Source organism: Chrysemys picta, chromosome 6, assembly GCF_011386835.1.
Source record: "Chrysemys picta bellii isolate R12L10 chromosome 6, ASM1138683v2, whole genome shotgun sequence".
NCBI classification, from domain to species: domain Eukaryota; kingdom Metazoa; phylum Chordata; order Testudines; family Emydidae; genus Chrysemys; species Chrysemys picta.
Window position 1 is genome coordinate 49976491 of NC_088796.1, and position 23581 is coordinate 50000071.

Here is a 23581-nt window from a genome sequence, read left to right on the forward strand (position 1 = left end):
GGGGGGGAGGGGTGGGGGACTCCACATGCTGCCCCCACCCCGAGCACTGGCTTCACACTCGGATTGGCTGGGAGCCACGCCAATGGGAGCTGGGGAGCGGTGCCAGTGGGCAAGTACAGCGTCTGGAGCCTCCTGCTGCCCCCCCCTGCCGAGGAGCTGGACCTGCTCCTGGGGCAGAGTACGGAACCAGGACAGGCAGGAAGCCTGCCTTAAACTTGCTGCACTGCTGACCAAGAGCCGCCCGAGGTAAGCCTGTGCCCAAACCCGGAGCCCCCTCCTGCATCCAAAACCCAGAGCCTGTAACCCCTCCTACACTTCAACCTCCTGCCTCAATCTGCAGCCCCCTCCTGCATTCCGAATCCCTCAGCCCTACCCCCAGCCTGGACCCCAAACCCCTCATCCTCAGAGCCTGCACCCCAGCCCAGAGCCTGTACTCCCTCCCACACATAGGCACCAACTTTTCCTGGCACCAGTGGGTGCTTGACCCCCCCCCCCCAGCTCCACCCCTTCCCCAAACTTCCCACCCCAACTCTGCCCCCTCCCTGCCCCTTTTGGACCCATTCCCCAAATTCCTGCCCTGGCCCCACCTCTTCCCCAAGTGCGCCAAGTTCCCCCTCTTCCACCTCCCTCCCAGCACTTGCCGCCGCGAAACAGCTGTTTTGCGGCACAAGCGCTGAGAGCTAGGGGGAGAAGCAGCGAAGGGGCGCTCAGGGTAGGAGGCAGAGGCAAGCTGGGGCGGTGCGGGGAGCTGCCAGTGGGTGCAGAGCATGCACCATTTTTTCTCCCTGGGTGCTCCAGCCCTGGAGTCGGCGCCTATGCTCCCACACACCAACCCCCGGCCTCAACCCGCAGCCCCCTCCCACATTTCAAATCCCTCGACCCCACCCCTAACTCCTTCCTGCATCCCAAGTCCCTCACCCCCAGCCCAGAGCCTGCACCCTCAGCTGGAGCCCTCACCCCCTCCTGCACTGCAACCCCCTGCCCCAGCCCAGTGAAAGTGAGTGAGGATGGGGGAAAGCAGTGAGCGGGGATGAGGCCTCCAGGGAAGGGGCGGGGCTAGGGTGTTTGGTTTTGTGCCATTAGAAAGTTGGCAACCTTATATTCACATAAGGGTAACAAAATAAGGGTACAGAGACAACCTTAATTCTGGCAATTCTTAACATCTGACTGCTTTGTTTTTGCAACCTGAATAGTCCTTTAACGTAGGTTTTGGTGCATAATTTATACTAAAATTGTTGAATCTAAGGAGGTGGGACAAGAACTGAGGGCTTCTTTTCACACAAAACTTGCACTGATATTTTGCCCACTGAGGTAGCGAAACCGGTGCTGACTGCAGTGTGGACATACTGAAATCGGTTTGAATGTGTGTGTCACTAAACAGATTAATGCATTTTAACTAAACGGGTGTGAGATCTGTGCGGGGACCCGCCTGGCGTCAGCTACCAGCCAGCAGCAAATTTGGACCTGAAGGATGATTTTGCTCATGGACTCCAGCCGTTCAGCTTCCCGTCTCTGCAGCGCCTCCTGTGCCCTGGCGGCGGGGCGGGGTGGGGCTGGATCTCTGGACGCCGCCTTGCACCATGCAGCAGGAGGCTCTCGAGAAACTCACCCCCGGCAGGCAAGACGCCCCTCAAGAGGGAAGTGGAGGATTCTGCGCAGGCGCAGAAAGGAATTTCCAAGGAATGGCCGCAGCCTCTGTCGGGCCAAGGAGAACTAGGCTCTGCGCATGCGCGGAAGAACCTGAGCGAGTCCCGTGAAAACGCAAACAAGCGGCGAAGCGGTGGCGGCTGTCGCTCTGTGCGGGGCCGCCGTCCCGGAGCCAGTGAGGGAGGGGCGCCTATGAGGTGAGCGAGGTGGCCCCGGAGGGGGCACGGTTTAGGCTCCTAGGGATCCGGCCCCTTGCCCTGAGGCGCGGCGAAGAAGCCCATCACGGAGTCGCGCCGCGTCCGTGGGGCCGGGCAGCCTCTTCGGGGCGGCGGGGTCAGTGCCCCCCTCCCCAGCAGAGTGAGGAGACGGGAGTTCGGCCCCCCTTCCGCTCGGGATGAGGAGGGTATTGGGGGGGCAGGGTTAGTTCCTGGCGTGAGTGGGGTATGGGGGAAGGTGGCTTATTTCCCCCCTCTCCCGTGATGAGGGGTCCCTGGAATCTGGTGGTGGAGGATTTGGGTGCGAGGCTCTTCGCAAACCACTTGCTTCTGTTGTTGGACTTTCAAAAGGCTCTGGAAAGCTGTCCCAGTTGGTGAGCGCCCCTGGGATTCATTGTCCCTCTCTGGTGTGTGTTAAACAGCCGCTTTCCATTCCCAAGCCCTCCCACCCTGCCCCACAGCTCTTCCTTCCTCCTTTGTGGAGACTCTTGAATGTTCCCAGTACAGGGAGACCCCTGACTGCTGCGGGATCACAGTATAATGTTTCCTGCTCTTTCTTCTTTCTGTCCCCTCTGAGTCTCAGCTGGCTTCTCTTTCATACCGTATTTAGAAACTAACTTTCTGTCGAGTGGGGGTGTAAAGTGAGTGATCTCTGAACATATTTAACTTCTTTGGCTGTTCCCATTTCAAACTGAAAGCCTTTTGCAGAGCATGAATAGTTTCTTCTAGTCTCTGCCACCGTATTTCTTATAGTTTAGTAACAAAGACTTATGAGTAGTCCTGGAAATCATTATCTGTATAGCTTGCTAGATGTGCAAGGTATTTAATGAATTGGAAGGAGAAATTTTAGAAATGTAGAAAGAAACTTTCGGCCATAAGGAATTTACTATCTAATCTAGGCAGATATGATGTAAATTATTACAACCTTTGAAAATCTGTGGGTGGGGTGGAGTAAAATGGGTTGACAAACCTAACACCACCCTTAAATATTGGCAACTGGTACTTTGTTTGCAAATTGTTATTGTGGAGACCAGCTATTTTTTTTAGACATCTTTAACTTGGATTGAAGCAATTTGCACTCCACAGGCACTGTATAATAGGTGATTACTCTCAAGAAGTCAGGTTATTGAATTGTGCCATCTGCCATACCATAAAAAGCAGAAAATTATTTTCAGTTGCTTTATTGGAGAAGTATAAACTGATGTTTTGCTTTATTTTGATTTGCTCAAAATAGACTACTGCAGAGGTAGGCAATCTATGGCACGCATGCCGAACGTGGCATGCGAGCTGATTTTCAATGGCACTCACAGTCCTGGCCACCAGTCCGGGGGGCTCTGCATTTTAATTTAATTTTAAATGAGGCTTCTTAAACATTTTAAAAACCTTATTTACTTTACATACAACAATAGTTTAGTTATATATTATAGACTTATAGAAAGAGACTTTCTAAAACGTTAAAGTATATTATCGGCACGCAAAACCTTAAATTAGAGTGAATAAATGAAGACTTGCCACTTCTGAAAGGTTGCTGACCCCTGAACTAGTGAGTACAATTGACCAACAACTGAATGATTTAATTAACAATGTATATGTAAAGCAGCCTTAGCTTGTGGAGCACTTGAGTGGCACAGGTATTTTTTTAGTCTATAAAAATCATGCTATCTTAAAATTAAGGCTACGTTTTAGTCATGGGTATTTTTAGTAAAAGTCTAGGACAAAAATTCACAGCCCGTGACCTGTCCATGACTTGTACTATATACCCCTAACTAAAACTTGGGTGGGGGGCCGCAGGTGCTTTGGGGGGCAGTCTGGGGGCACCATATGTGCTAGGTGTGCGGCCTGGGACCCCTTGGGGGGTGGGGGCAGCGGTGCATGGCCGGGGATTCCTGCTGGCACTGAGGGGGGAGGGCTGGCAGGGTCCCTACCTGGCTTTGTGTGTCCCTGCAGCTCTTAAGGGGGGGGAAGGCTAGGGAGGCTCCGGGCGCTGCCCTCAACACAAGGTCTGGCTCCGCCTTTCCTATTGGCCAGGAATTGCACGCAGCCAATGGGAGCTGCGGGGGTGGTGCCTGCAAGCAGGGACAGCAGGCGCAGGGCACCCTGACCCCTCTGCCTAGGTCAGGAGCTGTAAGGACATGCTGGTCACTCCCTCCCCCCAGGTAAGTGCTACCCCACACCCCCAGCCCTGAACCCCCTCCTATACCTGAATTGCTGCTGCTGCTGAGTGTTCGGGCAGTTCCTGAGCCAGCTGCACTGACCGTTGCAAAAGTCAGAGGTTACGGAAAGTCATGGAATCCATGACTTTCGTGGCAGACACACAACCTACCTTAACATACACATATCTTAATTCCTGAAGCTGATTCTTAATAGTGTATTATTTTAGAAGAATGAATATTGCAGTTAAAGGTTCCCAACAGTGTCTAAATTTGCCTAAGTATTAGCTTCCAGGGTTGGATCATTTAGAAGTTTTCTAATAGAAAATTGTTATACACGATAGTCGGTAGTCCTATTTTATCACAAAAGACAGGAATCAGCAACAGCAGAAGAAACATTTAGCTATTAGATTGAGGAAAAGTTGTTGGTCATCTTTCAGAATTGTTGAAATAATGGTACATCTATGACTGGTTTTCTAAAGCTGAGTAATGAAAGCTGATGCAGATGGGAATATTGGAGCAATAGACACAGTCAGTAAGAGACTTAATTGTTCTGTTAGGAAAATGCATTCTTCAATTATTGAACTGGCTGTTGATGGCCCAGCTGTTCTGCTGGGGTCCTGGAACAATGATAACAAAAACAAGTGATCTGCCTTGGATGGTTGACTTCTTTCCACTGCGTTGCTCACTTCATACAATTTTCTGTACTGTATATTCAAAAGACTGTTTCACAAATTATTTGGTGTTGGGGTGGGTGAGAATAGAAAAGTGGCCAGGCTGCAGCTGCGCTGCTGTAAGATAGACAGTCACTGCAGGGATGGAGTGGGTTTTTCTGTCACTGTAGTAAATCCACCCACTTGAGCAATGGTAGCTAGGCTGATGGAAATTCTTCCATCAATTTAGTGGTATTTGCACTGGAAATTAGGTCAGCTTAACAGCATCATTTAGGAGTGTGAATATTTCACACCTCTGAGCGGCATAACTAGGTTAACTTAAGTTTTAGGTGTAGACCAGGCCTCAGGCATTGTATTCCTGGAGTCATTTCTCTTACCATATAATAAGTGCTAAGAGGCCAAAGATGTCAGGTTATTTTATCTCAGGAACTATAATATTTTGTATAATTTGAGTTAAATCTTTGTCAGTGGAATTTGTACACTCTAGTTTAAGTATGAAGCAACATTACTTCCAAGCAAGGCCATATTCCTACAGTTAATAGTGCTCATATGTCTTGCTTTCTGTATGTTTGAAAACTCTTCCACAACGTGTACCTCTTTTTCTTAACTTCCTGACCCAACTATTAACTTTGCAGAGGAAGTAAGCACCAAACCTGTGGGTATAGGTAATACCTTGTACTGCTCAACAAGGAGTGCTGTAGCCAGTGGTTAATAACACATTCTGAAGATTTTGTAGTAGTAATCAGACAGTAGTGAATTAGACCACCTCTTGTGAGATAAATAGCAATATTGATGAACTCCAAAGGTAGCTGACAAACAGAACTTTGTGCACCTCCATGCTTGAAGTCCTGTAAGTCCTCCTGAAGTGTGGGAATACTGGAGAACAGGTGATCATTAGGGACTTGTAGGGACTCTTCGGGGTAGGAGAAAAACAGCCCAACCCTGATACCATTCTTGGCATCTTATTTTTATTGCACCATAAAAATTAGTGAAGAAAGGTTAAAAAGGATCTGGTCTAAACACAGAGTTGGACTGGTTTAACGATATGATGTTGCACAGATTTAGAAAACTATCTTATTGTAAAATTATTGTTGAGACAGAGCACAATTACCTCTTCCCTCCATGCCTTGTCTCCTCTAGGATTTTTATATCCAGATAGCTATCTTGATGTTAAAATCACACTTTTTGCAGTGAAGACATAGTGTTTGTATATGGACACTCTTGCATCTGTTTAAACCTGGCTTACAACTGAGTTAGCATACTCTTTTAAATAATATCAGAGGGGTAGCCGTGTTAGTCTGAATCTGTAAAAAGCAACAGAGGGTCCTGTGGCACCTTTGAGACTAACAGAAGTACTGGGAGCATAAGCTTTCGTGGGTAAGAACCTCACTTCTTCAAATGCCTCTTGCATCTGAAGAAGTGAGGTTCTTACCCACGAAAGCTTATGCTCCCAGTACTTCTGTTAGTCTCAAAGGTGCCACAGGACCCTCTGTTGCTCTTTTAAATAATGTAGTTCTTGATCCTGCAGTTGGATCAGCAGGGTAGGCCCTTGTTTCAGTAGGGTTTCATATTTTCACAAGCCAGTGGAGTCTGCAAAGATCTGTCTCTGGATTAGGGCCATAGTGCCCTCCCCCTCCGCAGGTCTTCATAAACATTAGCTACTATTAAACACTAAAATATTATTTTGGTCTCTAGATCAAGTGGATAGATATTTTTGTAATTTTGACCTATGACTAGTCTATAAGTTTACAAAACTCAAAATGAAGGTGGGTCTTTGCCCCCGCAAACATTATTTTTTTTAAACAAAGGGATGGACTAGGAAGCCCATAAGAGAGGCTACGTTCTGAAAACTGAAATGTTATCTATGTGCCTGTCTTCTATAAAATATAAAATCAGTAATTAGAATTTAAAGTTGCTGTTTAAAGCTATTTTTCAAGTGTTCTCATATACTATATACTTCAGATGAATGCAACCCTGTGTACAGAGTATGAGTTCCTCACATTTCAGCTTGAACTGGGTAAAATGCCTGCTAATATTTCTTTATATAAACTTTCTGTTTGTGGAATGTGAAGTGCTGTAGCAGGAGTTTCTTGAGACATGGCTTTGGCATGTGATATGACTGATCAGATTCACACTGTTCCTCTTGTTTTCTATCCACTTAAGCTTTTTGCTTAACAAGCTTTTTTGGTATTCATTTTGGTTGGGGAAACAAGGATATTTGACCAGCATATTTAGTATATTCTAAGATGTCATTAAAGGTCATACTTTTTCCAGAGGCCTTTTTTAAAGATGTAACTTATTTGAATTCTGTAGTTTTATACATGCTATTCTACATGTACTGGCTTACGCTATATAGGTGTATTACTAGTACATGTAATTACACTATATATCATATGTACTTGCTGATATTGCAATTAAGTTTTTGTATGATGATTATTTTCTACTACTATTTAAGTGTATAGCGGATGTTCAGTGCAAGTACTCCATAAATTAAGGCACAAAAGAATGAAAAAATGGCTTGGAAAAGGAAGCTAGCCCTAAAATGTTGGGGTAAGTTTAAAACAATGAGAATGTGAGTTTAAGGTTTTATGGTGGGTTTGTTTCCAAGTAGACCAAATGTGTACGTAGAAAAGTGGAATGCACTTTTAGTTATTTACATTAGCAAACACCCTTATCTCCCATATGTACCATAGGGGTGCTGTTACATTAATTTAGATAGAATAAATAGGCCCAAGGAATGAAAGATGTTGGCATAAACCAATCACTGCCCAACATTAAACAGTTTTAAACAAGGTTCAGGGTTTGGTATAGAGAGACCTCAGCCTGCTTAGTACCATGGTGCAAACGCCGTTAAAAATCCTTGTAACCATTTATTAAAGATACAGAAAAGAAGGAAAAGCAGTTAAAGGATTTGAAATGTAAGGTATGAAGGCTTGCTTTTAACAACCCCCCTTCTTACCTTTTCCTTTAACTGAAGAGTTTTTAGAAGGAAAAATTCCCTAGTTTGATTCTTTTAGATCAGTGGTTCTCAAAGCCAGTCTGCTGCTTGTTCAGGGAAAGCCCCTGCCGGGCTGGGTCGGTTTGTTTACCTGCTGCGTCCGCAGGTTCGGCTGATTGCGGCTCCCACTGGCCGCCGTTCACCGCTTCAGGCCAATGAGAGCTGCGGGAAGTGGCGCGGGCCGAGGGATGTGCTGGCCGCCGCTTCCTGCAGCCCCCATTGTCCTGGAGCCGTGATCAGCCAAACCTGCAGACCGGCAGGTAAACAAACCAGCCTGCCAGGGGCTTTCCCTGAACAAGTGGCGGATCGGCTTTGAGAACCACTGTTTTAGATGGTAGTATATATGGTAAAAACTGTCTTTTTGAGGAAAAAGAAGAACAGGCGTACTTGTGGCACCTTAGAGACTAACAAATTTATTAGAGCATAAGCTTTCGTGGACTACAGCCCACTTCTTCGGATACATATAGAATGGAACAGTCCATGAAAGCTTATGCTCTAATAAATTTGTTAGTCTCTAAGGTGCCACAAGTACTCCTGTTCTTCTTTTTGCGGATACAGACTAACACGGCTGCTACTCTGAAACCTGTCTTTGAGGAAAAGATAAGTTAGTTGAAATAACTGGAGCTGTTGTTGTTGCTGTTAAGTTTGATCTCATTTCCTTTAAGACAAAACACAACAAACACACACACGAGGACAGGAAAGACCAGCAGAAGTAGAAAATACAGCTTCGGTCTCTGGTGTTGACTCTCACTTGCAACATCACTACTGGAAAATAAAACAGGCAATGCTGGTATGAGTTTAGGGCAGTGCTTTTAGTTGCCTCTTTCTGGTCACAGCATTGTTGCAAAATATACAGTCTTGGCCAGCTAATACAGACTCTTTGTAAACAGAAGGAAAAAGGAGAAGGTTAGTAAATTGGGAAGGAGAAGAAAACACAAAGGGGTGGGGAGTTTGACAATGTCTCACATCCCAGGTGGTGATTGGGATTCAGCCAGAGCCAGCAGAGATAGGGATGTCATCTGGATCCCTCTCTGGCCTGATCTGGTGAAGACATCTCTCAGTAGGATAACAAAGGCCCCCGAGATGATGGGGATGGCAGCCTGATCGTGAAGCTCACTTCAGTAGCCAGTTTTTCTCCCCAGAGTTTCAGAGTAGCAGGCATGTTAGTCTGTATCTGCAAAAAGAACAGGTGCCAACTCCTGTTCTTTCTCCCCAGAATCTTTCTCTAAAGATTCCAAAAGGGGAGTGATGGGTGGAATAGCTCATCTTCTCATTATTTTGTCCACCAGTTAGGCTTAATTTCTGACACACCCATTTTGATTCACTGATTTCTGATTCCAAGCTGCTTTTGTTTACCAGACATGATCTTAACACAAGTTCTTGAGTTGTTACAGTAGGCCTTTTTTTCTTGGATTCATTCAGTGTTTGTCACCCTTTCAGACATTTTCCCTTTAACTTTTGTTCTTGACATTTTATAAACTTTTGCTCATGCTTACAGCTATGCTCAGTATTAGGGTAAATTTGTAGGCTCAATTATAACAGTGCTCAACCTACAAAATGAATGGATTGATAACTGGAAGAAATACCTTTTTGGTAAATATTTCCTTGGAACATTCATGATCAGCTTTTTTTTTTTTTTTTTTAAAAAGGAGTTGACTGGCACCCAAGGATAAATAACTGGAAAGTCCTTGTGAGTCAATAGGATAGACGTAGGCCATACAGTCTTTAACTGTGTAAAACATCTTTTACTCCTGGGGGAATTCTGCACCAAAAAATTTAAAAAATTCTGCGCACAATATTTAAAAATTCTGCATATTTTATTTGTCAAAACACAATATAATCATGCTAGTTTCAATTATTTTGGTAATTTATTTAAAAATACCTGTAAGCAAATATGTCTTTAACAATGCAGATAACAAAAAAGATCCAGGAAATGTTTTTGGACTCATTACTAGGCATATTAATACAGAACTTTGAGTAATAATTCATGTAAACTACAATACAGAAACATAATGGACCATTCAAAGTGAAGTGGCCTGTTAACACTCCTGTAGTCACATGACTAAAAAGGGGGTTAGTGGGTTACAAATCTGATTGTGCCAGAACTGACAGATGCAAAACCTGCATTCATATCTCCACTGCTACAATGATCAGCACCTTGCATGAGACATCTTTTAAGATCTGTGCCAACATGTGGTGTACCTCATCCATCCAATGCACTAAATGCCCCAGTAATGACTGTGTGGATGAAACCAGATGATCAGTACGCTCTCGAAAGAACTCTCACAGGAAATGATTAAAATAAAAACAAAACAAAACACCAGATCATCTGTGGGTAAACACTTTTCACAGAGCGATTGATGACGCTATCTGATCTCTCAGTCCTCATCCTTAAAGGAAAACTGTACAACACTTTGAAAAGATGAGGCTGGGAGCTTAAATTTATAATTTTGCGAGACACTAATTCCAACAATCTGTAACCCACTAACCCTCCTTTTTGTCCTTTGACTGCAGTGGTATTAATGGGCCACTTTACCTTGAATGGTCCCTTAGAACAGGGGTTGGCAACCTTTCAGAAGTAGTGTGCCAAGTCTTCATTTATTCACTTTAATTTAAGGTTTGAGTACCAGTAATACATTTCAACGTTTTTAGAAGATCTCTTTCTATAAGTCTATAATATATAACTAAACTATTGTTGTATGCAAAGTAAATAAGGTTTTTAAAATGTTTAAGAAGCTTCATTTAAAATTAAATTAAAATGCAGAGCCCTCCGGACCGGTGGCCAGGACCCAGGCAGTGTGACTGCCACTGAAAATCAGCTCGCATGCCGCCGGTTGCCTTCCCCTGCCTTACAATATGTGTTAACTACTTATGCTAAACTATCTGTTCAACCTTGTATTTATCTGTGACAACTGAGTACCTTACCCAGACCTGAAAAAGAGCTCTGTGTAGCTCGAAAGCTTCTCTCTTTTATCAAGAGAGGTTGGTCCAATAAAAGATATTACCTCACCCACCTTGTCCCCCTTAAAATTTGTAAGAGACTGCCATCTGTAGCTACAACTGCCAACCTTCCAGTTCATAAATATTTAACCCCCCCTCGCCCGAGTTTCTCTCTTGAGGTGGTGGCACATGCTCAGTGACAGATAACTGAGAGTGTGTATACACTGCTATAAAAGACCTGTGACTGGCTTGAGTAAACTGACTCAGGCTTGCGTGGGGAGGGGGGGGGGGTGAGAGCCTGTGGGGCTATAAAGTTGCTGTGTAGATGTTCAGGCTTGAGCTGGAGCCAGGCTCTGAATCTCTGCAAGAGGGGAGAGTCTTAGAGCCTGGGCTTCAGTGCAAGCCTGAATGGTTGTATTACAATTGTATAGTCCCCAAGCCCTGGTGCTGTGGTTTTTTTATTGCACTATAGACATACCCTGAGTGTTGCTTGAACTCCTACAATCCAATATGCAATCCCTATTGTATGAAACTTTTTGCTTTGAAAAGTGGCATCATGCTAATCTTCAAGCAACCTACTGTGAAAGCACTACTTTTTGAACGGGTATCAAATGTCATAGAGCAGAATGGTGCTATATGTTCTCTCAGACTTTTGAATATAGACTCTTGAAGGACCAGAAGAAGAGATTTTTCATAACCTTCAAATAGTATACAAGTTTTTTTTTTTAAAAAGAAACATCTCTAGTTATTGAAATAATTTACAGGCATAAATATGGTACCTTAATAAAAATAAAATGTTACTGAAAAAACCCCTCTAGGGCATCTTTATCCTCTAATTGCTGAATACACAATTGTAAAATAATGGTTGTATGTCAGTATTGGAATCCAGATTCTAAGTGTATGCTAACATGAAACCGTAAGCATTCATAAAGAACCTAAAACATCAGACGTTCTTTTTACCCTGAAATTGAACACCCTGTCTATCCATCTGTGTTCACGTGTTCCCCCATTCATTCATTTTGGTAAATAAAATGTAAGGATCTCGCTCTTGAGAAGCAGGTTTCATTTTTTTCAAAATACTTTTTGTCTCCTTTGAACAGTCAGGAGGAGCCTTTACCATCTTTGTCCTAAACAAAAAGTCCTCTTGTGCCTAGGTGCCCTGTTCACTATGAACTAAAAAAAAAAAACTGGTGAAGATTTTTTTTAGGAGAATAAAAATACAAATAATTCATACACAGCGTCTTGTGGTTGCTTACCACAAACAATCAGGCAATTGTTATGGGTGCTATAAAAGTAAAATTCTTTTGTCATGAAATATTGCTGCCACTAAATACATCACTAGGAAATGCCACAAACTGACATAGCAGTAGTACATGTTCATTTAGTCACCTCTGGGATGGAAATGTGCCATCTATTTGATGCTGACAGCACTACATATATTTTTTAGGAGGGGAAAGGAGGGCGGGGGGGAAATCTGATTCAAAAGGTAGGGAGGATTTACGTAGTCAGAATGTAGTTATTTTAGTTAGAATTTGGGCACTGGAGTTAATGCTCCCTCTCTTCTTAAGATTTCATGGGATTGATCAGAGGTAGTGAGGGGCTCAGACTTATTTCTCACCTTAAAAACATCTCCAGCCATATAGCTCTGCCTCTTACCCCTGCATCGTCTTGCCCAGTGTCATGCTAGGAGTTGAGTACTGGCTTAAAGGAAAGAGCACCCAGTACTGAATTGCCAGCACAACTTTCTGCAACAGGAAGGACTGTCATCTATGAAGTGACCACGATACTTCCCAAAAACTGGGGTGCTTGTAGAAGCAGCTACTGAAAAAGGTTGTGGGGAAATTAGGAGAGAATTTTGTTTGACCTAAAGATAAAACTGGGAGACGGGCAGCCTAAACAGCTGGGGCTGGCCCTGGTGAATTTCTGTTCTTATAGGTTTCAGGGTAGCAGCCGTGTTAGTCTGTATCCTCAAAAAGAACAGGAGTACTTGTGGCACCTTAGTCTGTTAGTCTCTAAGGTGCCACAAGTACTCCTGTTCTTTCTGTTCTTATAGCATACATGAGCCATCCCTTTAAATAAATAAATAAAACTTGGTTGGTTATTACCTCACTTTGCCATTCACCCTTTCTGTTAAGTAAAAATTTACTTTATCTCCATTCTATGTTCTTGTCCTTTAACTCTAAATTTTCCTTTCTTCTGTTGCCTATTTTTCTCTTTTCAGTCTATTTTCTCCCCTTGATGTCCTTTTCTTGTCTGTCATCTTCTATGTTGTGCGCTCGTCTTCCTTCCCCCCAAGTTTCTAGTCTCTTACCTCACCCTCTTCTATTCCTTTCTTATCTTGTATTCTCAATTCCCGATTTCTCTATTACTATCCCCAGTTTCATCTTGGGTCTCCCCCCGGCCCCAACTTTCATCCACTTCTTCCCCAGTCACAAACCACACATGCTGTTCTATTGCATGCTCCTTCATTCTTTCTCTCTACAGTGTTCTTTTCATAATCAAGCAAGTACACAAACAGAGGCAGAATCCACCTCGCATGCAGGCTCTTCACAACTTCAGTACAAGTGGGACTTGTTATACAAGCTTCCCCAACTAAAAAAAGCCACATGCATACCTACCGCAAATCTCCCCTCCCAAACTCAGGCAGCCTTTTGTCCTCCCAGATGCTTTCTGCCTCTTTCAACCCGTTCTGGTGGAGGCTAGGAGTGATCCAAAGCTGTAATGCATTTAGCCCCCTGAGGGAGGGGTATGTTATGTTGTGTTCAGCAGCAGTCTTCCACAACCAATTACGGATAAATATTTGTTTCTAATCTGGTAGTGTCAAGGAGCATCAATAAGGGTCAGGTCCTTGTTATGCCTGGTGCTGTTCAAATACAAAGGAGTACAGTCCCTGCCCCAGAGAGGTTTATGCTCTAAGAAAAAAATGTGGATTGACGTTCATTGGGCTCAGTGTGAGATTGACAAAGATTTGTCTGAGAAATCCTTTAATCTTTTCACTCTGCCTCAGTACCCCTTAATTTTTTTTAATCAGTAAAATGTATAAATCCTATTAATCTTTCTTCAGGAGGTGAGCAGCCATTAATGAAAAACCTCTTATGTGTTTTCCTTTTTATTCTATGTATATATTGGGCTGAGCTGTAAACAGTTCAGTTATAAGATTTTAATTATTTGTCCTAAATATCTTTTTGTCACAGAAACACAAATTCAAGCTCTAATAAAAGATAAAACAGTTGCTTAAAGCTATCTAGTCCTGTCTTGCCTTTTAAAATACTCTAAACATAGAATTTTTTAAAAATGTTGAACATCAGGAGCTGTGTAATTAGATACTTTGCTTACTGTATTTTTAACATATATAATAAAAGATGTTCAAGTAGTCAGTTACAGTAAGTGGGTAACTTAGTTATAGGGCTGTAATTCCACTGACAGTTTTCCAGAACCTAATCCTGGAGACTGAAGCATGAGTGGCTAATATATTGACTAGAGCCCCAGAAGAAAATTAAGATAATTCAGATAATTTGTCTTCTCTTTCTCCAACAGCTTCCCCATTCTGCAGCTTGAATATAATTACTTTACTCATAATTCATAGGTGACATATGTCTGAATTACAAGGTTTTTGTATGTGGGTTGCAGATTTCGGTGCTGCATAATATAATGACACTCTAAACTCTGATATTGAAAGTCAATGTTCATAAAGCTCTTCAGTAATTTTTATTAGTGTGCATATAAAAGTAAATTTTTAGGTAGTGTTTTAAGGCAGTATTAATATTTTATTTTTGAAGGTTTAATAGTATAGAAACATAAGAATTGCCATACTGGATCAGACCAGAGTTCTGGTCCAGTATCCTGTTTCATAGTGGCCCGTATGAGGTGTTTCAGAGTAAGGTACAAGAAAGCCCACAGTGGACAACTACAGAATAACCTGTCTTTGGGAGAAGTTTGTGCCTAACCCCCATCAGTTAGTGGTGAGCTTATGCTTGTAGGTCTGATCATTTATATCCCTTCTCATAAGAAGAAAAAATTGTTTGTGACAAGACTAAAAGCAAGTGTACAGGTTCTCAGTTCTAATACAAGTTCTAAACATGAAGTGGTAGCTTCTAAAATAAATGTTTACACTACAGTTTTCTTTTTATGTAATGTTTCTAAAAATCTTATTTGTGCAAAGTGATCTAGTTAAATAATTTATCATGCAAAGGAATAAGTTAATGGTTACTATTGAAGACTGACTTGGGGATAGAAGAAGGCCTGTGTCCACCTAGGCCCATCTGTCTAGTATTGGTAACGTCATTTTTCCCTCAATTCTTGTAACTTTCTTTATGCATAGAATAACTAAAGCAGGCAGAACATAAAATAATATTTACTTAAAGTAGTTTTGTCTTGGACTACATTTCTCAATATATTAATAGAAATAAGCTTTGTGCCCCAAATCATTAGTCTAAATGACATCAAATGGGTAACAGCTGAAAGTTGTTGCCATCTGAAGACTCTTTATTGCCTATATGAAATGAGTTTGTGGGCTCAGTCAAGTTCTCACTTGCCAGGAGACCACATATCAAATGTGGTGGTTATTTTGTAACTGGTTGTCATTTTTTTTGCAGTGTTAGGTGCAGAGGCAGATGATTGACTGAATGGGCAAGGAAAGGAGACGAGAAATGGGGTTAAAACAATTTGGGACACTTGCACTACTGCTGTCTATGCTATGCCTGTTTTATAGGCAAATAAAGGGTTTAGTTGACAAGTCACACAGCCCACTAAAGACTGCATGTCAGTTAGAGTGAGTAATACATGGCTGTGAGTATAGTAACCCAAAGGAGACACTATGTATTCAAAAAGTTTCTTAGCTATTGTACTCAAACATAATTGAGTTGTTGATTCTTGCCTGTGCGCATACACTTCAGTACATTCTGCAAATGTGTATACATCTAAACAGCAGTTGCATTTCATTTTCCTCCTCCTTCTAATACAAACTTCCATTTAATTATAAAATCTTTGCTGATAAAGTTGGTAGATAACACTAAGATTAGTAGAATACTAAACAACAAAAGGGGCAGGTTTCTGTTACAAAGTGACGTGAATAGTCTGGTTAAATGATCACAATGTGTTTTTAATACAGGTAAATGCAAGTAATATATCTGGGAACATAGAATGCTGGCTATACCTCTGTCTTGGAAAGCAGTGACTCATAGAAGGTTTTAGGGATGATTGTAGATCACTCTCCGCATGAGCACTCAGTGCAATGCTGCAGCAAAAAAGGGCCAATGTGATCTCTGGATGTATAAAAAGGGAATATCAAGTAGAAATAAGGAAGTGGTCATGCTTCTGTACACAACATAGGTAAGACTGCTACTAGAAAACTGTGTACTGTTCTGGTGTCCACACTTCCAGAAAATGATATGGAAATAGTGGAAAGAGTTAGGAGGGCTACAAAAATAATCCCAGGACTGGTAAACAAGCCTTGCAACCCAGAACTGAAGGAGCTCAGTTTGAGAGGTAACATGATCACTGTGCACAGGTATATACCCATGGAAAAGATATCTGATAGTAAGGGGATTTTCAGTCTTGCAAACAAAGGCATAACAAGATCCAGTGGCTGAATGTTGAAGTTGGACAACTTCATCCTTGAAATAAGATGCAACTTCCTGGCTCTGAGGGTAATTAAGCATTGGAACACTGTATCGGGGGAGATAGTGGATTCACCCTCACTTGGGATCATTAAAATTACATTAGAAATCTTTTTCTAAAAAATATACTTTAATCCAGTTCTGGGAGGAATTCTGTGTTCTGTAGGTGGTCAGGAGTCAGGCTTTGCAGTCTGTGACTCCCCCTGTTCATTCCTTCCCTTAATGTGCCATAGAGAGAACAAGAAGCTCTGCATTGCCCTGTGCATACTCATAATACTTGCAGCCTGCACTAAGACATTGACTGTAATCAAATCTCATGCTTCAGGGTTTCAGCTGGTTGCTTTCAGGGATCAAGAAGGAATTTTCCTATCCAATACACAATTTGCCAGTTGTATTCTGTCCACCACCCCCATCCCTATCCTTAGGGCATTGGTGGCACCTCAAGTTTCTCCTGTCTTCTGCCTGTGGCGCACCTCAGGTTAGCTTCCTGAGGACTGAAATGGTTTGATCTGAAGTTTTTTGGGTTCAATATATGGGTTAATGGGTGAAATTTAATCTTCTGAGATACACAGGAGGTCAGACTAGATGATCAAGTGGTGTCCGTTCTTTGTGGTTCATTCCTACCCTAAACTCTTTGAAACTATGAAATTGTGACAGTACAGCAAATGCCTTCAAATGATTCAGTTTTGGCAAGGCCATTTAAATCCCTGTGTTTCTTTCTGTCTTTGTGAGGATTCTTGAGAACATCTTGAACATAAAGGATTTTACAATGCAGTGTTTATAATCTTGGATTCTGTATATGGGGAGAAGGGAAGGAGCTATTTAAAATTTGCAAGTTTGCCACCCAATCCTTTGAATAAATAAAACAGCACATTCTTCTTTGTAGGTACAAGAGGACTCAAGTTTCACTAGAGCCATAACTAGAATGGACAGTTACTTTAAAGCAGCAGTCTGTGACTTGGACAAAGTACTTGATGAATTTGAGCAAAATACAGGTTAGATGGATCTTTGTGCTACTTTTTATTGTTGTTGTTGTTGTTGTTTGGGGAAAACAAACTTAAATGGTTAAGACCAAGAGGAAGTGAAAAAAATTTGGTCTGTTCTTCTTAAGTGGTGTTTTTTGTTTGAAGAAAGCTTTTGCGAGGTGGGAGTGCCGTGTGAAGAACCAGTTTTATAAACTTTGCTTTTGATCCTTTTTGTTTTTAAATAGATGAACTTGACTGCTACAGAACAGCTGCAAACCAGTGTGATTCAATACAGCATTCAGTCTCTTCAGAATTGGATTACTTACAACCTGTATTCCTGGTACCAAAAGTGCAAGAATATGTTAGCAGTTGTAGTATGTCAGAAGAATTCTCTCTAGCCAGTCAGGCTACAACAAATACAGCAAAGTTTGAACTGAATTCCTCAGCACAAAATGAGAAAAATGTTACTGGACTCGATCTTCTGTCTACTGTGGATGGTGGTGCCTCAAATGAAATTCAGCCTTTGAGCCTGGGGAGGTGTAGTATACCTGTATGTGATCTCATCAGTGACACAGGTAATTTGATCCATTCAACGAGTAGTAATGAAGATATTCAGAAGCTGCAGCCAGATGACTTCCAATGCAATGAGAACTCTTTGGTTGGGTTTGATTTATCTTTAGTACCAGCTACAGTTTGTAGTTTGTCAGTAGCTTTCGGTGGTGTTTCAGGCACAGAACAACAGAATGGTGGGGACACAACACTACAAGATGAGGGACATGTTGCAACAAAAGAGTTGAGCCAGTTGGATTTTAAAACACACAATCATGGTAAAGCAAAGCTCTCAGATTCATGTGATAATCAAATTAGGACAGAAACTTTAAAGGATAATCAGGTGTTCGATCAGCTGGAACAAATTACAGGCCTTAACTCTACATCTGCCTTTGTAACATCACAGACCCCAAATGCACTCAGTCCCAAAGATGACACAACCCTTGAAAAGCTGCGTTGTGAATCATTAAAAGATGCAAGTCTGTGCTGTGTGATAAGTCAAGAGTCACCTGAAGAGAGTGTTAATGAAAATGTAGATTCAAAAGATGAAGGTAATGGGGAATCCTTGCCTTCTGATCTGCCAAAGAGTTCTGAATTACACAAAAGCAGTTTAAAATTATTTGGAAAATGTGTTCTACCAGATTCTTCATCTCAAATAGAGGATAGGGTAGTATTAGATAAGATGAAGAGTGCAGAAGAAAACTTGTGCAGTCCAGAACTTAATACCAATGAAATATTGCACAGTGTTTCAACTTCACATTTAACTGATGAAGATATCCAAACCTCATTGTCATGTCTTCCACTTGCTGTATCCATATGTGGTTCATTAGTTGTAACAGAAGACAAAAGTGGCCACATACATCAGAATGAAAAGGCAGATGTCATCAGTGATACTGTGACTATGCATGCAGGAAAATCTAAGCATGGATTCTCCAATATGGAATCCTCTGGAAAGAGGGAACCTTCTGAACAGGAAAGATATCTAAACCAAATCAACCAATGCTTTGTAGAAGAAGCTATAACTATAGCTGGAAAGAAGAGGGAATCTGACAACAAAATTAATAAAGGTGATTCTCCCCAAATCCACGCTGCTGGCCCTGTTGGAGAATCTAAAATTGAACTGTGCAGTGATGGTATTCAGCCAGTTGACAGTCATGATCAAAGTGTTACTTGTCCAGTTTTAGCTGACTTAACTATTGAGGAAGACTTAATTAAAAGTGATTCACTGATTAGTGATGCTGAGCTTGATGCCTTCTTATCTGGACAGTGTCTTCAGCCCAATAATTCAAAGCCCTTTGAAGAAGGTATGGATGATCTGCTGGAGTCTGATGCAAATCAAGCAAACCTGGATTTCAAAAAGGTCAATGATTCACAAACAAAAGCAAAACTGGAGGAGATTGGAGAGATTTCCAGTATTAAAAGTACTTGTAGAATAGCTGATATTGAATATAAATTGGAGTCTCCCCCAGAAAAAAGTACGTATCCTATTCAACAAGAGGCCTCTAACCATATAACTGAGACTCCTATTGAAGTACCTGTCCCTACTCTTAGCCATCAGAACGTAAATATTGGAGGTGCTAGGCCTAAACAGTTGCTTAATCTTCCTCAAAGAACTGCAATTGAGAGAGAGCTCAGCAAGCCAAATATGCCTACGACTGAATTCCAGGAAGTGAATTCCATACCCCCAAAGGCCCCTCTCTCAGAAACCAAAACTAGTACTGACATAAGCTCCAAATGTAATCAGTCTGATACAGAAAACTCCTTGGAAGCAGGCGGAAGTTGTGTGCCTGCAAGCATAGAACCTGTTAAAACACCTCTAGTTCTGGGACAAAAACAGCCACCCTGGGTCCCCGATTCAGAGGCACCCAACTGCATGAACTGCCAAGTCAAGTTCACATTTACAAAAAGAAGACACCACTGTCGTGCATGTGGGAAAGTAAGTTATGAAAAATGCTTGGCATTAAATTGCTTTTGCCCATGTATTGTGTTACAGCAGGGGTTTTCAACCTGTGGTCCATGGGGGTCTGCAAACTGTTTTAAGATTTCCAAAGGGGTCTGCATCCCCATTCAAAAATTTTAGGGGTCCTCAAATGAAAAATATGATGCCATAACACAATGGTTTTCAATCTAATAAAACCACTCTGACTTAGTTTTTCCTTCCTTTGCCTGATATTTAGTGCTACTTTTTTAGGCTCTATCAACTTTTCATTAGGAAACTTTTGAATTAAATTAACTATATATTTTTATAGTTACAGATGACTCAGTGATTGTCAAATACTAAGTATTAAGCAAAGATATAAGATTTTACTGTGAAAATACAGTTGGGAAAAATCTCGCCCTATGACCTATTATTGAGCAACTTAAGCTGATTACTAAGGAGTTTTTTCTTTGGATATCCAAAGTGTTTCTTCTACCTTCTAAATGATGGAATAATAAATCTTAGTATTTCAAATCTTAATGAAATCTGAGAAAGTACAGGGAATGTGGGGAAGACCACTCATAATTACTCTTGATTGTGGTAATCTGTAAAGAGGTCGGTATAATGAATAAGATTTGCTATTTTCAGTTGCTATTTATTTTCCACTGTATGTCAATGATGTGCTATGGAACTAATATTACACACAATCACTAAGTTAAAAGAATATTAAGACTGCAAAGTTAAGCACTGCAAAGTTAAGCAATGCTAGAATTAAGGATATCATCATAACATGTAGGAGCCGTAGTCTTGAATGAGGATCCCACTGTGCTAGGGGCTGTATAAACACAGAACAAAAGATCCCTGCCCCAAAGAGCTTAGTCTAAGCCTGTACAGCATTAATTTGAGCCTTAGGGCATATACATTACAATAGTCTTAGATTTTAATTATATGATCACATACTATTTTTTACTAAGAACCCCTGCCTCATTCAGTGCAGAAGATGAATAGTGCTTAATGAGCAGCAAGCTGCTATTTAATATTTTATATTATCCTGATTCAGTGTGTGGCCCCATACCTTATTTACTGCACATCATTTAGAGCCTGCTCCGAATACATAATTCATTTCCTCATTTTCTGTGGCACTCCATCACTATCTGAGTGCTTCACAAATAATAATACATTTTATTTTCACCTCACTCCTGTAAGGTGACAGTATTATCCCTGTTTTACATACAGGAAGCTCTGGCACAGAGATTAAGGTCAACAGTGTACACTAATTTTGGGTGCCCAATTTGAGATGCCTAGGGCTTGATTTTTTTCAAAGCACGTAACATATTTTTACCATTTCACATGTTCAAAGCACATCTCCCATAGATTCTAGTTCGAGCTGAGTGTTTAGCACTTCTGCATATCATTTCACAGATGGTCACTATCTAAGCACATGGGGTAAATTTGATTTAAACAAGTTGTCCAGAATCACATGGGAACTCTGTGGCAGAGGCAGAGAGAGAATCCGGTTCTCCAGAGGATCATTCAACTGTCTTAACCTACTGTCCCCAGCCTTATTCACTACACGCCTTCTAAATTCTGCAGCAAATAAGGCAGTGGTATTATACACATTTCCTTCATTACGCAACCCTGTTTCATCCTCAGAGCAGTTCTAACATGTGCTGTGACTGAGGCAGGAGTCCTGTTTAGAAATAAATAAATGAATGTGATTATGTAATGGCAATTGTATCATAATGCATACTCCTAGGGAGACCATGAGTTTATGGGCAATATTAATTTTGACATTGCCTAACTTTTGAGTACTTGACTTTACAAACTTAATTTTTTCACATCTTTTTATCTATAATTTTGTTTGTAGCTTTTTTGAAAGGAAATCTGAAAAAAAAAAAAGAAAAAAGTTATTTCATAGATTTATATTGATACCACAGGGTGAGTAACAGGGTTGGACCCTTTAGATTCACAGCACAGACATCTGCCACTTGGGCTCATGGTAACTGTTCACTGACAGCAGTAGGTTGTCATCTGGTATGTGAACCAGACACTAAAAGAGGATGAACACTCATTTTGGTGGTAGGTTTTACAGCTGTTTTGCTGATGACAGAAATAAGTTGAGATTTGGGAAGGTTGGTTCCATTTGAAGTTCTGGAGAACTGTGTTTTCTAGTGGTCACAGATCCTCCTGCCCCTGTTCTTTCCCCCAAGCCTGACCCATTCTGTGTCTGTCCCTTCCATCCCACTCATGTCTCAGTAGTTCTCTCCCCCCCCGCCCCCAATACCTCATACCATTCTCCTTGCCTAGCTAGTTTGTCTTTTTTCCTTAGTGCTCCCCCATCAGAGTCCCATCCCAGTCTTCTTGCCCAGCCAATCCCAGTCTTTCTCCTTCCCCATAGCTAGTTATATGAATCTACTCCCCATCTGTGCTTGTCTCTTGTCTCTTCTGCGTTGAAGTCAGCTGTTTCTTCATCCATATTTCCTGAGAGCACAGGAGAAATGGTCCTTTGGTAGTTGATGTTCCAGGCTAAAGTCCTGCCTAGCTCTTGGAGCGTGGGCTAGAGCATGTCCAGTACAGATGGCATTTTCAGAAAACTTAGCTTCCAAACTCTTAACAAGTCTCTACTGAGCATGTGAAAACTGAGACCCTGAGGTGCTCCTGTATATTCTCAGATGTGGGATATATAGTCCCTGATGTTGAGCTGCAAAAGCACCCTGAAAAGCCATATCCGTTGGCCCCTTCTGTGGTATATAAGATCTTGTGTGAGAGTGACGTCATAGCCCTTTTTATAAGGGTATAGACTCCCCCACAATGTACGCAGTTGCTTCACTGTTACTGTAGAAAATGAATGGAACCTGCTTCTATCCAGTCAAGCTAGGTCTTAGTCTAATATACCAATTTCTTGTAATTAGGAGTGGCGTAGAAAAACTCAGTGTACATAGCCTGACTTTTATCCCCGGAGCCTTCAGAGCCTTTATGGCCCAGAGCCTTGTAAGAGCTATAAGAAGTGATGTAGGAAGCACCCACCTTGGTGCCCACTTCTGACACCATTGCCCTTGCCCCAATGCCATACTTTCCCTCCAGCACTGATACCTCTGTCTTGGCACAGTAAGTGCATGCAAATGCCTGTTGGGGTTAAAGGAAGGAGACAAAGAATCTCATTACAAGAGGGTAAAAGCAGAAGAGAACAAGTGCTATTCTTTGTATTTCCTGACATATGAAGGCCTTGGAAACTCTCATATGCACAGCTGTAATCTCTTTAAGTTCCTCTGGAGCCAGTGTATTGTCCTCAACTAACTTGGACCCTTCATTGATCTGGATGCTGGTAACCCCTTCGATCTCTGTAGACCTGAGTGGGAGTCCACCATTGAGACTACTAGACCCTCTCCCCGCTGCCTATCATGTACTTTTCTGCGGCCTGTCTCTGTTCCTGTACCAAATTCTCTGGTCTCAATCTGGAACCATCTCAGAGACTTCCAACCCTTTTGGAAATGAACCTTTAAGGTCCCCTGTCTTGACCTTGATACTCTGCACATTTGCCCTTGCCTCAGATCCAGACATCATGGAAGCATCTCATGCAGGGCCCTCTTGAATTCTATATGTAGGGCCACATGAGGGACTTTGGCAACATGACCAGCTCTGGTACTGACTTGTGCGCTGGCACCTATACCTCTTGTGGCACCATTCCTCCTTTGGCATTGATCCTCTCTCAGCTGCCTATTCACCTGGCACTGATTCACCCTTCCTTGCTGACACCAATACTAACCCTGGACCCCTCACAACTGCGGGAGGAGCTGCCTATATCTGAGGAATTGGATGAGACACCTTTGGTGAAACATATAGATTGGTGCTTCATCCATTTCCCCTCCTGATAAATGAACAGTTTCAGGAACTCGGGGAGGTAGGC

The 23581-nt window shown here is 42.0% G+C and overlaps 1 protein-coding gene across 4 annotated transcripts in view; it reads left to right on the forward strand.

Moving 5' to 3' along the window:
* Positions 1-225: 225 nt before the first annotated feature.
* Positions 226-23581, forward strand: part of ZFYVE16 (zinc finger FYVE-type containing 16) — a 51997-nt gene continuing 28641 nt past the window's right edge. For 2 of the 4 annotated variants that reach the window (XR_010588805.1, XM_005288197.5), the window contains exons 1-3: positions 1705-1844; positions 17129-17237; positions 17453-19692. Coding sequence is in view for 3 of the 4 variants with exons in the window: in XM_005288197.5 (XP_005288254.2) it covers positions 17168-17237; positions 17453-19692 (2310 nt within the window). In the remaining variant the exon portion in view is untranslated. Of the gene's footprint in view, positions 247-1704; positions 1845-17128; positions 17238-17452; positions 19693-23581 lie in introns of those variants that run through there. The other 2 variants (XM_065550141.1, XM_065550142.1) reach the window with 2 other exon arrangements.